This window comes from Arachis duranensis, chromosome 8 (genome assembly GCF_000817695.3).
Source record: "Arachis duranensis cultivar V14167 chromosome 8, aradu.V14167.gnm2.J7QH, whole genome shotgun sequence".
NCBI lineage: Eukaryota > Viridiplantae > Streptophyta > Magnoliopsida > Fabales > Fabaceae > Arachis > Arachis duranensis.
The window spans coordinates 23,860,406-23,873,781 of NC_029779.3; the positions used below are offsets into that span (position 1 = coordinate 23,860,406).

At 34.7% G+C, this 13,376-nt stretch overlaps 2 protein-coding genes across 2 annotated transcripts; both read right to left on the reverse strand.

Annotated features, from left to right (window-relative positions):
- Positions 1-2,295: 2,295 nt before the first annotated feature.
- On the reverse strand, positions 2,296-6,011 carry LOC107461392 (seed linoleate 9S-lipoxygenase-2-like). The gene is given in 10 exon segments (XM_016079868.3): positions 2,296-3,212; positions 3,287-3,550; positions 3,631-3,935; positions 4,020-4,121; positions 4,213-4,298; positions 4,389-4,608; positions 4,610-4,707; positions 4,790-5,030; positions 5,102-5,388; positions 5,720-6,011. Coding segments are annotated over 10 exon segments (2,592 nt in total). The 5' UTR covers positions 5,955-6,011; the 3' UTR covers positions 2,296-2,458.
- A 3,529-nt stretch (positions 6,012-9,540) lies between these two features.
- On the reverse strand, positions 9,541-10,486 carry LOC107461546 (mitochondrial import inner membrane translocase subunit TIM23-1). The gene has a single exon (XM_016080067.3). The coding sequence runs from the start codon at positions 10,369-10,371 to the stop codon at positions 9,802-9,804; it is 570 nt and encodes a 189-aa protein (XP_015935553.1). The 5' UTR covers positions 10,372-10,486; the 3' UTR covers positions 9,541-9,801.
- Positions 10,487-13,376: the final 2,890 nt, after the last annotated feature.

Below are 13,376 nucleotides of genomic sequence, written 5' to 3' on the forward strand. Positions count from 1 at the left end.
GGTAGAGACCAGGTCGTTTAAGGTTTCTAAGGATTGGAGTGGTAGTGACTCCTTTAGTTGTTGATGGCCATGTCCAAAATGACCAGAGGTGAGTTGGTGTTAGGTAGTGAATTGCTGCTTGTAGTTTTCTCTCATTGCTCCACTGTGTTGCGTTGAGCTCTTTTTATTTAAAAAAAAAATAACATAGATATATATACATCTAAATCTAAATATATATCTAATTCTAAAATATCCATTTATATTCATATAATAAATATTCTAAAAAAATTGAATTTTTATACTATATTAAACAGAGTTCAAAATAGCCTCTTAATAGAAATTATTTTTAATCTTTTTATACTATAGTATTTAGATATAATTTTAAAAAAATAAATTATAGTGACTATTCAAAAGAATAAAAATAATAATATGAAATTGAATAAATAAATTTAAATTAAGTATTTTTGTAATTTTATTAAAATCTAATTTATGAATACATCATTTAATTTTATAATTATTAAATTTTAAATTAATATTATATCTATTTTATTGTTGCGCAAGGTATAGTCTCCCCATACTCCATTAAGAAGTTGCGGGTTTGAGTTTCTTATCTTTGGTTAAAAAAAAAAGGCGCGGGTTTATTTTAAGATAATGAAATGAAAAAGACTAATTAAATAAAAACATTTTTATGCAAAAATAATATTTGATAACGATTGAATAATTTGACATATTTAATATAATATATATTAATATTTTAATATAAGTAGATAATTACTTCTTATATATGTCTCAACTTGCTTTTGGTTTAAAGACTTACCCAATCCATAAAATCATTGGGTTGGAGTCTCTCTTTAAATTCAGGAGAATAATGAAAAGGATTGGCATCATCCCCTTCATTGGAATTGCTATCATTCTCACCTACCCCTTTATTTTTACCAAATTGAATTCATATACATAAGCTTTGTATTTATTTTCTCTAACTCTCTTCCAAATTTAAGATGTCTAGTTCAATATCTTTGATTTGGACAACCAAAGTGAGTGTGTGCCTCTGAAACTGAGGAAGACATCATACGTAATTTCAGAGAAGTAGCTAGTAATTGCTAGCTTAATGCAGTGAAATGACTGATGATGAATACAATTCTTGAGTGGCGATCAAGTATCGTACTGAAATGTTTTATAGTCTACTTTATTTATTTAACCAAACCTGAAACATACAATCATATGCTATCCTCAAGCGACAAAGGTAATCCTTTTGGAAATCAAACTAATCACATTGTTCTCAAATTAGTTTTTCCTTATCACTCTCGTTGACCATTGGATTCGAAAAGAATCCCATTATTTTCTTCCCAAGGGCAAGGAGCAGGGACATCAGCACACCACCAGTTGTAGAGGAAGACTTAGCAGAAGTTCCAGTTTCATCGCAGTTTTTCTGGGTGCTCTTTTCCTCTTCTTTCACAAAGTTCAGCATAAGAAGCTAAAGGAGAAATTTCAAAGTTAGTAGAATGTACAATCACATTACAATTCAAAAAAGTAAGTTAAAGAATAAGTCAAAAATTAAAAATTAAATATTTTAATTATAAAATTATTTGTCTAAAAAATGTAAAGTAACAGAAAAAATCATGCCAAATTGCCAATAGAAACATGCAGATATGCATATACGTAAAACCTTACACGTATCCTTAAGTTGATGAATTGCCATAATAATTGCACGATAATAGAATCTTGAAGAGCACAATACTTATACTATACGGTACTATTTCCATATGCAGCCACCAATATATAGCTTAGTAGTTAGTACAACATGCATGTTATTTTTATATGCATGACACGAGTTTATATATATGTGGCTGATGGATGCGGTGCACGTCATGCATTTTGAATTTGGAGCTATTCATTTACTATCTATATCTACATACTATTCAATATTCATCAATCATGAGCACATTAATATTTTCTGATAATTGTTTGGGACTTAGGAGCCTCAATCATTGGTTACATTAGTACTATATATACCTGCTATCTGTGTATGTATTAAGAAATAGCTAGATAATAATAATGCTTTTGAAGTGATTAAAGTGTTTTATATAATTTGAATTGCTTAAGTTTTGAGTGATATATCATTTCTGTGGCTTATCTATCTATCCTGTATTATCTACAGTTTTAATATGATCAATTATGTTCATTGTTGTTTCACAAGTTCCATAAGGGATATTTTAGCAACTTAGCAGTAAAAAATATATATCATCACATTTAGATTTCATATTCATATAGTAGGAGTTTTTCGGATGAAAGTCCTAACTCATAAACAAGACAGAATTTTCCTCACACACAACTGTCATCTCTTGCTATTATTTGAAAAGTGAAAACCAGAAGCACATTATTCAAATATAATGTAGCACATTACTAATACACATGATATATAAGACTTGAAAAAGCTAAGAAACCACACATTATTAATTCATTATATTATTCCCTGCATTTAGATAGAGATGCTGTTTGGAACTCCTCTAAAAGTCAACCCTTCATTGCTAGTAGGATGAAGCAGAGTGTATGGCAATTCAACTGGCCCAATTCTATTACTCAGTCTCCCATCTTTGTTCTTCTCTGTTAGCTTCTCCTCAATCTCACTCAGTTTGTTCCCAAATCTCTGAAATGCTTGTAATGCTCTTGAATCAAATGTCCAATGTGGATTATCCCTCTCTCCAAGATACACCTCATCAGAAGCATGCTTTGATAAGATTTCTATGGTTGTAAGGTCAATAAGAGTCTCCAATTTCGGTGTAATTGTTCTCAGATAAGCCTTTTGGTGACTCTTCACCATCTCTTCATACTCTGCAGTGCCTTGTTCAGGAAGCAATCTTCTGCTAAGTGTTGGACGGTTCAGTATAAGCCCTCCATATGGATACTGTCCAAAATTAACGGCTGCATGGAGCGCCGACGCGGTCCATATTATGGTTGTGCATGATTCAACTAACTCTTCAACTGTCTGCATCTTTGGCCACCATGGCTTATCTTTCAAATCACCATGACCTACCTCAACAGCTTCTTTCCACCAATTTTGGAGTTCAGGGTCTTTTCTGAGATCATTGTCTGTTGGATAGTACAATGAGACATAATCTTGGACCCATGTCTTAATGGCAAACCATATCTCTAGTCCATCAACAGCATAAGGGTAGTCTTCTATTACAAGACGAATTCCATAAGGAGAAGATGAATCCTCCACTGCCATTCCTCTAAATCATCCATAATATAAAACATGTTACTTAGATAAGTTATGTTTATAATAGAATGAAGAGTTTTAGATTACCTCTTGATGAGATCAGCAGGTAGTGCTTGATCAGTGAAAACCCAGTTCTTATAAACAGCTGAAGACATCTCCAGAGAAAACTTGGAGGGCAAGAAAGTTCTTTCTATTATGCCATCAGAATTAATCAGATTCTGCCTTGCAAGTGCATTGATGTTCATAGTGTCACGGTAGTGTGGAGATAAAAGTTTATAAATTGGGTGAATCACACTTAGCTGTCTATTTGTTGCTATCACAAATGGCTCAATAACTGCATGAGTATTCAACCTATAAACACACACAAAAACAAAAGAAAAATTAGGACATTATATTGTGTGATTGAAATGTGACAAAATTTTGATTTATACCAATGGCTCATGAGTTGATGGTAGCATGAGTCATTTACTATGACATAAGCTTTGGCTAGTAGCCAAATTGTGCTTTCAACACCTTCCTTTGCAGGTAAGATAACTTCACTGATAGCACCTGATTTATCTCCATCAGGATGTGGCAAGCTTAATTCAATGGCCACTGGCTTCAATGTTCCATCCTCTTTCAGAAAAAGGATAGTCCTAGTGGCATATGCTTTTGCATGGGTCTCATTTATTCGCCTCACATATGGCATGAACACATCATGGTAATCTAATATAAACAGTCTCCGACCATTAATTGCCTGTTGCATAAGTTGAAATTGATTTTAATCACTTTGATTCGCATTAATAGAACAAATATATTGCAACTACAACTATATATTCACCTCTTCTAGTGAGCACCCTTCAAGATCAAGAACTTCTGCAGTTATCTTACTGTTTTGATCACCATAGATTGTGGGATCCAAAGTGCTTTTGGGAGGAAACTCCTACCATTATATAAGAGGATACTATGTGAGTGAAGATAAAAAAAAAAGATTGTGATCCTTCCTTACAATTTTCATCAACTCAATAACTTACTTGAAGACTACGAATCATGCAAGGATTTACACCAGCAATCATTTCTCTTGCGAATTCTTCATCAGTCATCCATGCAGATTTATTCACTGCTCATTCAACAACAAAAAGATAAGAAAAAAACAAGTATTACTTCAACAAAAGCTTGAGATTTTCTCACAGATACATTGATTTATGACCTTGAATGATGTGAGGTGGTGGAAACTTGAGGACTTGTTCGCCATCGGTACGGAAGAGTTCTTTGATGACAGGTAAGGGGCTAATTGTGCTAATTACTTCCGTAGGTAGCCTAATTCCGCCTTCATAGAGATCACGAACATCTTGGAAGCTATCAAACTCATTTGGGGTCAAATTCAAATCGAACACAGATTCAAAAGCTGGCAGCACATACCGAGTCAAAAACTTTTATTGAATTTGCAAGAAAGTCCGAAGATTTCAAGTGTCCAAAGTTTTCATCTCTAGGAACATAAACATCCCCTGGTTTCTCGCTGTTAGGATCTGTTAAGTAATTAACAAATTGCAGGGCATTAAAATTTGAATCAAAAGCAAAATGCATAACAAGAATAAGAATAATACCAACCATTTCTTGCAGGATATCTACCAGTTCTTCCCCTGCGAGGGTAAGGGAAAGTGGTAGAACCTCCAAGAATGGGGCAAGCATGGTTTTCGTTCCGATCCGGATTCCCCAAATCATTGTAGACATCATAATCATAAATTCTTTCATGCTCCTGACGCTCTCCTTTTCCATCACCTCTTAAATTTTTCAGGTCTTCTTCTCTGTACTTAACAAGTGGAGCTGGTGTTTCACTTGGAAGATATGGCTGCACCCCATACATTTATCTACATTAGTTCAAGAATTAATTTGATAATTGATGATTAAATAGATAGGTACCTTGTTGGAGAAGAAAATGCGTGGGGATTTGTAGAGTTTAGAGTTGTAAACCCAAGAGTTGCAAACAAAATGGATGGTTCCTTGGTTTGGAACATCTTCAAGAGTTAAGGTCTTGAGGAAAAACTCAACTTGCATATAGTTCTTGATGTAAAATGCACCAGGGATTCCCATGCTATCGTCCCATTCAAAATGAATGCTGAATGCAGATTCTCCAGCTCCTAAGGTTGGTAACGACGCAATAATACCTTCCAGAAATGTATCCTTTACAACTTTTCCGTTGCCATTCTCTGTCTCAGAATGATGAACAATGTTATATGATGAGCAAATATTATTATTTTTTATCAGTAATAATTTGTAGCAGAAATTCAGGTGCAGTCGACTTCAGTGAAGTTGATAGCTGAGGGTTAGATGATTTAACTAGTTTGACTAAATTTCCATCTAACAGATCTAAGCCATCAACTTCACATAATTTGTACTTATATTTTCATATTTACAAAAATTTTGCATATAATTTACTCTTATATTTACCAAAATTTATACACATAAAACAATACAATTTACACTCATATTTTTAAAAAATTACTAGGTCTAAAGAGTTTCTTCGTTATTGATTATTACCATCGGATTGAGTAGAACTGATGAGCTGGAGGGAGACACTGCGGCCTAAGAAGGCGGTGAGGGCGTCAACGGTGGAGCCAATGACGTTGATGCCGGTGCCAATGAGGCCTCCGATGTTGGCGGTGGCAACAACATCAGTAAAGGTGTCAACGTCCAGGACATTCTTGCGCATCAAGACCACAGTCCCTTTGATCTTGTGGCCACGGTTGAGCATTCCGGCTACCCCTGAAAACATCTTTGAAGTTTGAACTGTATGAAGATTTCAGAAGAAGGAGGAGGATGAGGAAAGTAAGATACTAGGCACTGGTATTTATGGCGGGAAATGATCATGCATGCAAGTGCTAGGTGTCAAACACACTTGATGCATAAGAGGATAAGATAAGAAGCACTTGCCATGCCTTACGCATGCAATAATAAACAATTCTATTTCTCATTGGGAATTGTTTTCCAACCCATAGTGCAAAATTGTTTTACGTAGAGATTCACATTTAATATATATATTGGGTGTTAATTTTGTCCCGTTCTTTGGGTGGCCTCAGACCTCAGTATCAGTATGATCCCAACTTATTATCCTCTGTTGAATTTCTTAATAAAACTTTTCATTGTGTGAATACAGACAATATGCTGATCTTCGTGTTCTCTTCACAATGATCTTTGCTACGTTTTGCATTTTACGTGATGCACGTGTAACTGGAGCCGCAAATGGTTGAAATCATTCAAACGCTGTATTGAAAATCCAGAACTCATGCTCTTGTAAAAAGTAAAACCAACCTCCATAATATTTCCTCATATTCCTTTACAATGGTACCAAGGCAAAAGAAAAAGTAAAAAGGCAGGGGTCAAAAGTTGTTGACCGGTATATATAAGTAAATTTGAATTTTCCTCACTAAGATGGGGAAATAAGGTTTTTAACACACTGAATTCTCTGCCATAACCCCATTAAACAGACCATTTCCTGTGTCCTTTTAAGTTTTTTTTTTTTTGGGTATCTGTTCGTGGGAAATACTGCAATGTTCAATAGTTCTAGACAAGCTATGGTAAGGATAGGGGTGGCAAACGAGCCTAAACCCGCCGGGCGGGTCCGCGTAACCCGCCAAAAAAAGACGGGCCGAGTTGAAAAATTGGGACCGCCAAATAGCAAAAATCCGCCTAATCCGCACCGCTTAAACCACGGGTTTTGGCGGGGCGGGATGGACTTCCCCGCCGGGCTTAGTGTTCTTTTAGTGGGGGTATTTTTATAATTTTTTGCCAAGACCTAACTTTTCCCAACCTAACTTACAAGAGTATGAAGATAAAAATTGAGTGGTTTGAATTATGTTTATATTACTTTGGAAACAATATTTATAATTATATTTTAAATTATATTTTATTTTACTTTGGAGAAAATATTTATACTTATATTTTGGATGAAAATTTAGTTTATAATTATGTTTATTAGATATTTATAATTACAAAGATTTTAATGTTTATGAATATAAAAAATATAATTTTTTATACCTTTAGAAATTATAAATTTATTAATATGATTGTGAAATTATATATATTATTTAGTAGTTAATAGTAAAAAAAAGGAGTTTTGGCGGACTTAGCCCGCCAGCCCGCAGTTAGGTGAGGCGGGCTGGGATTCTAAGACCGCCTCACTAGGAGGGGCGGGGCGGACCAGCCTGCCAAAAGACGGGCTTCTGGCGGGGCGAGACAGGCTTCCCCGCTTGGCACCCCTGACTAAGGATCTTGCATAACAAATATAGGGCACGAGTTTAACACCATACAATAATGTGCCTACTAAATATTCTGATGGCATGCTAGAACCACGTCGTATAAGTATTTAAGTACCCAAATCAAATCTCAGTTAAGCTTCAAGTTTCATTTTCTGTTGAGTTAAATCTCAAAATTGTTTCTGAACTTGCAATCGAGCCTTAAATTCATCTCTCAACTTAAAACTATCATAAAATTATCCTTAAACTTAACAACGGTTATTCCTAAAACATTTTCTGACGAATATTCACAAAGAGAATAATAACGTATATAAAAGGAAACCCTAATGGACAACTAATGGCTGTATTTCATAGCAATTACAAGAGATGGTAGTAGTAGTGGTGGTGATGACGGTGATAAGAACGCCGAAGAGAATAAAAAATTTTCGTCCAACCATGTCATCAATCCGTCGCCAGAAAATATCTCATTAAATTCGAAGACAATTTTGAAACAATTTCATCGGAAAATATCTCCAAGACAAATGTTAAATTCAGAGATAATTTTGAGTTGAGGGACGATTTTGAAACTCAGATTGCAAATTCAATAACCACTTTAAGATTGAACTCTTTAAAGTTATTGGAACAACCATCTCCATTGGCCTAAAAAAAATCAAACGACAAACAAACCCACACGAAATAAGCTGCATTTTTTTTCTTTGATTCATTTCTATCACGTTATTTTACATTCTTCTAGAATTAGTGACTCATAGTGTAAATATCATTCTATTAAGAATTCTTGCATTTTGGAAGATTTGATAGATACGACGAGCTGTAGGTAAAATTCCTTTATATGACAAAAATTTAAGAATAGCAATCTTAAAATATACACAATACATTTTTCACCTTCTTCTTCTTGTGTCTTTGCATAATATTTGTTAATAATCAACCAACGTTGTGATTACTTTCTAAGCTACAAGGAAACATGACCATATATACCATAATATCAAAGAAAAAAGAAAACACTTCCCCAAGCTTATGCACGAACATGCTAAAACAAAACCAAGCTTATACACGAACATGCTAAAACAAAACTAGCAAACTAACTTGGGTCTAAGGTTCAGGATAATCCGAGAAAATGGGAAACGGACTTTCCTTTATATACAAATTTTTGGAATTCAAACTGATAGAATAAGAACCAAATATCATGAACTAGCAAGAGGATGAAGAGAAACAACCAAATATCATGAAATAGCAAGAGGATGAACAGAAACCAAACTGCCCGACACAAGATATAGAACATATACATGCAAACAAAAAATTCCCGAGTGCTGCTACTAGGCACTTAGGAAGCAATATATGAGAGGTATAGCCATCCATCAGAACCTACAACAATCATCTACAAAGACATTAGTTAATACTTTTATTGCTTCGGTTTGAGCTGAAAACTTGTTCAACTAACAAAAGTAATACACACGAGCTCTCCAAGTGCCGCACAAAAATAGTTAGCACCACTCAAATCATGAGCTCAAACATCTAACAGAGTTAGATATAAGATAGAATCTGTAGATGGATGACCAAACTCAGGCACAATATCACATTAAAAGGATATTGAAGTCCTGCAAAGCCCTAAATGTGCCGATATTATTTTCTCTGTTAAATGGTTCCTAAAACATGAAAATTCTACTAGTTAACGCTTACAAGAAAAAACGTCTCGATATATAATAGAGAACCATTTCCTTATTCCAACTAATCACGACTCACCTAAATGCAAACTTAATTGCCTATTAAATTAAATAGCAATGCTAGGGGGCCAGCAGTTTTATTGAATTTTGGCCAGCATGTAACCAGCAGAGGAAGGTGAGCCATTGGATGAAATTTCACACCAATCTCACACCATCAAATCATCATTGATGGCTAGTTGATGGCTAATAATCACAAAAATTGCTGGCCCCCTAGACTTTTCCTAAATTAAATACATACTAAAACAAGGATCAACATTGTTTCCTAGCTGCCCATCAAGACATACAATTCAAACTGAATGCATTAGAGTAACATCAGAGAAACTACATCATACTCTGCACAAGCACAAGCGCACAACACAAACAACAAATTTTCTATGCAAATATATATATAAAATCCAGCTCTACAGCCGTCCATATTATTCATTAGAGTTGATTCGACAAATTATATGGTTAGTCTTAGCTATTAATCAAGCTGGAAAAAATTAAACTCAGAATATCAATGGTCTTTCAACAGCAACACCGCTGCAACTCACATTTTGCTGTAATTATCTATGTTTTTTTTTAAATATGAATATATCTCAATAATTAACCGCTCAAAATTGATAGAAGCAACCCAAAATGAAATAAAGAAAAAAAATTTAAAGGCTCACGCAAGATGTGCGTAGCGTTTGAAAGCCTGCTTAACCGTTACGACAGTTCCGGCCACCACTACTCCAACTGCGCCTGCCACGGCCGCAGATCTCACGCCTCCCGAAATCCTATACAACGCTCCGGTGCCGAGCCCCGCCACCACGCTGTTCCACACGTCGTCGGTGTCTCTCGTCTCCGTCATCGCGCTCTCAATCCCAGAATAGAGCAACCCTATGATGCCGAGACGGTTCCCCCAAGTACGTCCAGTGTGGCCGGAAGAGTTCAGAATACGGTTGATCCGGAGCTTGAGCGTATCGCCGGGCTCGAAGGATTTGACGCCGTCTACTAGGCCACGAGCGCCGCCGCCGATGGCGCCACCGAGGTAACCGCAGCCAGTGTAGAAGGTGAGGTTCTCACCCCAGGATCGACGCTTACGTTCAGCCTCTTCGATGAAGAGGTACTCCGGCGAGGATGGGAGCTGGTAGAGGTTTTGATTTAGAATCCCGAGGTCCTTGTATGGGTTGTAGAGGCGGATTTCTTTCTTGGAATCGGAGTCCGGTTCGTGATCGGGGGGCTGGTACGCCATAACAGAGGCTTCCGGACTCTAGGGTTAGGGTTTCAGAGCTGAGAGAAACAGTGAAAAGAGGATTTTGAAAGAGCAACGATGCTTTGTTTTGAAGCTCTACGTTTTTTATGCCTAATCGAACTGCTATGGCGGCGCGTTCGGTGTCCGGTTCAGTTAAGTCGGTTTGGATTTTGGACCTTAGTCGATTTCAAACCAAACATGTGGTTCCTGGAGGACTTTTTTCTGACATAAAATTAAAAATAAAATATTATTTTCAAAAATAAATTATTCTAACTTTAAATTTTAAATTTTGTTTTGTTTTTTTAACCAAGTTCGCTATATTAACCTTATGATATTATTAAAATCAATTCAACTATGTATCCTTTAAAAGTTGTACAATATTCAATTTTTTATTACAATAATTTTAAAAAAATAAAACAAACACATTTAAAAATTATAAATAAATTTAGTATCTTTTTAAAATTAAATACACATTCAAAATACAAACTAAATAAATTTAAATATAAATTTTAAATTTTGTTTCAGGTTTAATATATTTAATTATTAATATATTACAATTTAAATACACATCCAAAAATCAAATTAGTTAGAATTCAAAATTTCGAATTTAAAATTCTAAAATAAATCTTACACCATCTTAAATCACTAATAAAATCTTCACGTAAAGATCTAGAGCTGCAGTGCCTCCCCCTCCTCAACTGTGACCGTTTTCGTCTTCTCCCGCGTTACGCACTTTTCTGCGACGATCTCCTCCTTCGACGACGCGCACTTCCCCTGCGCATACCCCTGCACTTCCCTGTGTCAATACTTAATTTTGGATGTGTTTATGTTGTTGATTATGTTCTTATGTACATATATAAGTTTTTTTACATGAGTTTTGGATGTGTTGATAAAATATTTAGAGTACATTCTTATAATTTTGAATGTGTATTTGAGTTTAATTTTTTCTGTGTTCAATATGTAATTTAGAACTATATTAACAATAATTTAGATGTGTTAATACATAATTTTGAATATGTTTATTTTGTTTATTTAATTTTAGATGTGTTTTTAACATGAGTTTTAAATGTTTTGAATAAAAAAATTAATTGAAGTGAGTTCAATTGATTTTGAAAACTTCACTGATTTTTTAAAAATTATTACACGAAAAGAAAAGTTGTTACGAGTTTTATGATTTAGTTTGCAAAAAATTAATGTATTGCAAGTGGTTACAAATTTTACGGTGATAAGTATTCAAAATAAGAGTGGTTCCTTAAAAATAGGAAATATGATAAATTAAAAAATTAAAATAATAAAATATTAGATTTAAATGTTGAATAAAGGCTTAATTTCGTTGTGCAAGTGGCATTTTCCTATTAAGATACGCTGCACCTCCCGGTAGGAGTGACCGTGGATCCGATTGAATATGGCAAAAACTTCGATCCGATCCGCACTCAAATTATCGAATCCAATATCCACGATTTTTAAACTTGGATTCGATCCGCAAAATATATAAATATTTTAAAAACTTTATTTTTAATTTAAAAATATCAATAAAATACTATTTTTCTACTCTTTTAAACATGTTTACTTTTACTCTTAAAATATCATTAAATATACTTTTCTTAAATAATAAAAATAAAATAATACAACGTATATGATAATTATTAGTTGAAATAAAACATAAAAATAATATTATTTATTTATTTATTTATTTTTGTAGATCCACGGATATGTGGATACCTACAAGAAATTCGCAATTCGATCCGGATAAATACTGCGGATATGCGGATCGGATCCGATCCATGAACACCTCTAACCTCCAGCGAACGCTATAAAATATATAGAGTTCGTTGTACCCCAACAAACTTAAAGCTACTTCTATAAAGACCCACCCCGACAGGAGACGAAACTCAATTCAGGTAGCTTATTCTTCTTTCTGATATTGCTCATCCTTTTAATAAACTCTGTACAATGTTTAGGATTCCGTTGTTATCCATTCATTATGATGGTGAAATAATGCATGATGAAGAAGGTTCTATCGTATTTAGATATGCTCAACCAGTAATTGCATACATGGCACCGGAAGTTAACAGTCTAACCATGTTAAAGAATTTAATATTAAATGCTATTGGGCAACAATAGACAAAAAGAGTAAATAAAATTTACTACCGATATTCGTCCGAAGTAGATAACGTTTTGTTTTACAAAAGGTATGTTGTAGATATTGTGATTCTTATTTTTGTATTTTTTGAATTATAGTTGAGGTTTTGACAGTATTTTATCTTTTTTTTATTTTGGTATCAGCTACGTGATGACGAAGACATACGTCTTATAAGAGTGTGGCATAACCGTTGGACAAATATTCATCTGTTGGAATTATTCGTTATACTAGTTGAGTTAGGTAGACAAAAGTTATCTGCAGATACTGTTGTTGATAACCCTTTAAGCGGAGCTGTTAGGAAAAATATTAGAAGGACGATAATTGACTTAAATATGTCACCCTCAAGATAGTCAAGAGGGCTCAAATATTGAACATTCGGATGAAAACATGATGCAGTCTGATGTTGAAAGTCATGAGGGTTCTGCGATTAGAGACCTAATGACAGATCCGTATCAAGTCAATCCTGATGACATTGAAGATGCTGAGGCTGAACCAATGGAAATTCCCGATGAAGGTGAGGAGGAGGAAGAGATGAACTACTACGGTGACACACAAATTACGCTGAACACAACCTACCATTTCTCGACCATACGACCGGCCGGATCACTTTTCCACTTTAAATCTCGATGCGATGACTTCAGATTGTGTCTTCACTCAATGAGCCCCCCGAAGAGGATCCCGTAAGTGACTTTGATATTGGACAACAGTTTGAAAAAAAGGAGGGAGCGATGTTGGCAGTTAAGACGTATAACATCAGGAGGGATATGGAGTATAAGATAGTAAAGATTGATCAATTAAAATATGTTGCACAGTGCATCCAGTTTGGGTCCGGTTGTGGATGGAACATACGCATATCTTATCG